Genomic DNA, 5,000 nt, shown 5'->3' on the forward strand with positions numbered 1-5,000 from the left:
TGAAGCATGGACTTCTATACAACCAGAGGAGTCGCCCCCTGGTGGTCAGGAGAGAGAATGCAGCTTTAACACATAAAGCATCGACTTCTATACAACCAGAGGAGTAACCCCCTGGTGGTCAGGAGAGAGAATGCAGCTTTAACACATGAAGCATGGACTTCTATACAACCAGAGGAGTCGCCCCCTGGTGGTCAGGAGAGAGAATGCAGCTTTAACACATGAAGCATGGACTTCTATACAACCAGAGGAGTCGCCCCCTGGTGGTCAGGAGAGACACAACAGAAGAACTTGCAACCAAATCTCAGAACATGCAATTCTTGTAGAAATCTCCAAAATGTCAAATATTTTATAAACTAAATCACAACATGGATTCTTCTATGATGTTCCTCAAGGTCTTGCTGTCTTCACCTTTTACTTTAAAGGGATTTTTTTAATCGTTTTTAGATCGATAAATCAGGCAGGTATTAGCTTCCTGCTGGTTTTGAAGGTATTGCAGGTAGATTAGTGGGTTATTCCTCTGTATTATAATAATAATAATAATAATAACTTGGTTATAATTCGACAGCATGTCGCAGTAGGACAGTACAATACTCACCACGACTCTAAGGGTTGAACGTTATGACGATTTACATCTGAAACGTCGAATTTGTTAATTGAAAGCCTCGTCGTCTTTTCAATCATCGTCATTTCTAGCGTCTCGGTTGTGAATATTTGCTGCTTTTCGTTTGTTTTTTCTTCTTCCTGGGATTCAAATGTTACTTTTATTTTATAATCAATCTGCAATGAAATGAATCGTCAGTTCCTTCATTTTAAATTGGCGCTGAGCCAGGAGTGTGAGGTGTGTGAACCGCATTGCTGCAACAGAATTAGTGTCATTTAATATGTTTAAATATCGTTGGCTGTATCCTGGAAATCTCTTCTTATTTTGGAGAACGTTTCAGTAAATTCGACGTGGATGGAATTACCTGCACACGTCTGTCATCGCTCTGACCTGTTATTTCCACACCTCCCACAAAGGACACACACACACACACACACACACACACACACACACACTTCCTCGCCACAAACCATTTCCAGCTCGCGCTGCTTCCTTTTCAGTCGCACACACGTTGTTTGTGAGAAATGTGTCAACAAAAAAACAGTTTCCAGCATAAAATGTGGGAAAACGGTGAACAGTGCTCACTATATCTTGTCAAATATTAAATAACGAAAAATCACCAATCATCTTCAGACAAAATCAAAAACCCAAAACCCTTTTGAGAGGCTTTAACGAGCAAATGTTTGTATTTTCTGGTTGTGGATGCAAGAAACGCAGCCAGCTGATTGGTCGCGTGACGAGGGTTATTGGATCGGAGCCCGTTATGGGCGGGGCGTCGATCCAACTGTAGAACATTTCTAGAAGCCGAAGTCGTCTGTAATCTCGTTCCCGTGTTCTTTGATCCGGCGGTCACTGTTTGAGTAATAAATGTTTTCATTACTGATTAACCTTTTTGATTATACTTTGATCAATCGCTCGTCTGATGGAAAGCCGCCGGTCGTATGAGAGTTTGAACACGTCTTCTTTCAGACTGGTGGAGAGAAAATATTTATTTTATTACTTTTATTCTGTAGATTTCTTAAAGTCACCATTGCATAACGCCTCATTTACATATTTAAACATAACATGTCATAAACCTTGACAATAAACCCTCCTCTTAAAGTCAGTGGTGACGTTTCATGGTGATATCTATGAGGTAATGTGTTGACCCTCATAACTTTACTCTTTCATTCATACATATATTCTGAGGGTTTATACTACATTTATGAATAAAAACATGGAGGAAATGGATTATTTTACAGTATTTTGTGATTTATGAAGTGACACAAAGGGATGTCATGAATCCAATCTATAAAAAACATTGACTCTAATATGTCAACAACATGAAACAACCTGGTTTTATCAAATGTTTCTGTTCTGAAAATGTTTGCAAATTAGCAAATATTTGATCAGATAATGACTCATTTGCATATTCAAACGTAGCATTTTCAGAAAATTTGAAATAGCAAAAATGTAAGTCGCTTTGGATAAAAGCATCAGCTAAATGTAATGTAATACAAAGAATAATAGTCTTAATTTAAGTAATCAACTGAAGTTTCACACTGATCTATTACCGTAAATTGCAGGTTATGAGGCCTTTTATTAGCCGCATATACTAAATACAACAAAAGTTGTATTTAATCTTAAACAAGCCGCGGTGGTTTATAAGCCGCTTTTGATGCTGCTACCGAGTCGCTAGCTAGCTTGCTAATGCTAGCTAACACTCGCTAAGTAACGCTCGCTAGCTAGCATGTCTCTGCAACTGCTGCTAAATTTAGAATCGTAAAAATCCACAAATTAGCCACACCTATATTTAAGCCGCACGGATCAAAGTTGAGGAAAAAAGTAGCGGCTTATAACCTGTAGCGTGTCCCCCGAGATGAGGAAGCTGTTTTGTGAAAAAGCTCTTCAAAATTAGGCACCAGAAAGTATGAGATATATATATATATATATATATATATATATATATATATATATATATATATATATATATATATATATATATATATATATATATATATATATAAAAACAATCTATATTCAGTATTGTTTGGCCACCATGAGGTGTGAAGCCCGTCCCGGGTCGGCGGGTCAGAACTGGGCCGGCGCTGGAGGAAGTGTGCGGCAGGATGCCTCCTCTCCTCTCCCTCCTGTGAGGTCACACCTCTGGCCGGTGCTTCACTTCCTGCATCGGTCTGAGCCCGCCTCCCAAATACTTTGACGAGCAGATCAACCTGTCAAAAAAAAAGCCGGGCCCTCGCTTCGATGTCGACTTTTTAGACGTGATGTGTCCGGAGCGCTCAGCTCAGTGACTTTCACTCTCGTGTTTTTTAGATTGTTAAAACTCCTCCACGTGTTCCTAAAGTCAGAGTTTACCTAAACGCACCCCATCAGTGGGAGAGATCATAACTGGTGGTTTGGGTTGATTATCGGCCGTGAAAGTCAAATGAAGGCAGTAACTTGTAATATGTGTTGTCTTCAGCTGAAGTGTACTTGTATGTGGTTTATTAAATCAAAATTATGGAGAAATTCAATTATGAAACATGTTACACAAGCACTCAAAGCTTAACTTATGTCAATATTTATCGATTTTGAGGAAAGAAATGAGGATATTGTGTTTTTCTTTGTGGTTATGTATTTATTTTTTGTGCAAAATTCTGTCGCCCAAATTAATGCATCCAATTGTGACAAATATGTGAACGTGTATTATACATTTTTTACATGGGAATTTACATAGTGATTCCAGAAAAGTATTTTTATTGTCATGAATTTGACGGAACACATTGCCCAGCTACACTCGCTAACTTGTTCTCTCTCTCTCTCTCTCTCTCTCTCTCTCTCTCTCTCTCTCTCTCTCTCTCTCTCCAGTTGACATTCGAGAGATCAAAGAGATCCGTCCCGGACAGAAGTCGCGGGACTTCGAGCGCTACGTGGAGGACTCGGCCGCGAGGCTGGAGCAGGCTCACTGCTTCGTCATCCTGTACGGCAACGAGTTCCGCCTCAAGTCGCTCAGCCTGGCAGGTAAACACGACGACCACGACACGCAGCTGCAGCCGCACGTCACGCCTCGTCCTATTGGTCGAGGCGCAACATGACGGGTTCAGAGCATTAATAGAGCAGCAAACGGCTGTTTTCTACGTGAAGGTGGAGTTTGAAGTTTTACTGAAGGTTCTCCTCCAGCATCCAGTAGAACATGTGATCAGTAGTGATCATGACATCATGGATGTTTCTCTAGTCTCTGATCATGTGACTTTGTGAACAACCAATCAGTGTTTAGACCAACAGGAGGAGAGCTAGTAACGTTAGCAGCACAGCTAACGGAGAACCAGCAGAAGGAGAGCTAGTAACGTTAGCAGCACCGCTAACAGAGAACCAACAGGAGGAGAGCTAGTAACGTTAGCAGCACCGCTAACAGAGAACCAGCAGAAGGAGAGCTAGTAACGTTAGCAGCACCGCTAACGCAGAACCAGCAGAAGGAGAGCTAGTAACGTTAGCAGCACCGCTAACGGAGAACCATCAGAAGGAGAGCTAGTAACGTTAGCAGCACCGCTAACAGAGAACCAGCAGAAGGAGAGCTAGTAACGTTAGCAGCACCGCTAACGCAGAACCAGCAGAAGGAGAGCTAGTAACGTTAGCAGCACCGCTAACAGAGAACCAACAGGAGGAGAGCTAGTAGCGTTAGCAGCACCGCTAACGGAGAACCAACAGGAGGAGAGCTAGTAACGTTAGCAGCACCGCTAACGGAGAACCAACAGGAGGAGAGCTAGTAACGTTAGCAGCACCGCTAACGGAGAACCAGAGGAGGTTCACTTCAGTTACATTATGATGCCTTCAGGCTCTGCTCAGTGAAAAAGAGTACTGGCTAAAAGTTAAATGATTACATTCTCATGATGCGTTCACATGTAAAATGTAGTGTTGATAATAAACTAGAATAAATCCAGATGCTTTCACATGAATACAAACTATATGTTAGAGATGAATTATGAGCTGTTTAACTAACCTCTGATAACGCATCATTAAAACTACTAATGAGGACTAAGAGACCATGGCCACGCCCACTTAGCAGATCATGGAGGCGTAGCTCCGCCCCTTTAGTGAACACTGTTGTTGTCGTCCGCCCTCTGTTCTAGTTATTGACTTGTGTTTATGAGTACACACTTCCTGTATTACCAAAACAAAAGCTGATGACGCTTCAAGTCAGTTTTATTCATCAGCCCCAAAATCACAAATCACCACTTTTCCTCCAGAGGGGCTTTAAAAAAAACTCAAAATAAATGTAATCTGCAAACTATTTTCTCTGGTTTCAGCAAATGAAATGTGACTAATTGCTGTTTTTACAGTAAATAAAACTTATGACGCGTAACAAAGACCGCGTGTTTCTTCATCCTCAGCCACGTCGGATGAGGAGATGACCATGTGG

The 5,000-nt window shown here is 41.3% G+C and overlaps 1 protein-coding gene across 1 annotated transcript in view; it reads left to right on the forward strand.

Annotated features, from left to right (window-relative positions):
• Window positions 1–5,000, forward strand: part of plcg1 (phospholipase C, gamma 1) — a gene marked incomplete at its 3' end in the record, with an annotated part of 30,654 nt that overhangs the window by 4,039 nt on the left and 21,615 nt on the right. Inside the window, exons 3-4 of the mRNA XM_079226020.1 lie at window positions 3,449–3,601; window positions 4,972–5,000. The exon at window positions 4,972–5,000 is cut by the window's right edge and continues 65 nt beyond it. Coding sequence (XP_079082146.1) covers window positions 3,449–3,601; window positions 4,972–5,000 — 182 coding nt within the window. The remainder of the gene's footprint in view (window positions 1–3,448; window positions 3,602–4,971) is intronic.

This window comes from Taurulus bubalis (genome assembly GCF_910589615.1).
Source record: "Taurulus bubalis genome assembly, chromosome: 11".
Classification (NCBI taxonomy): domain Eukaryota; kingdom Metazoa; phylum Chordata; class Actinopteri; order Perciformes; family Cottidae; genus Taurulus; species Taurulus bubalis.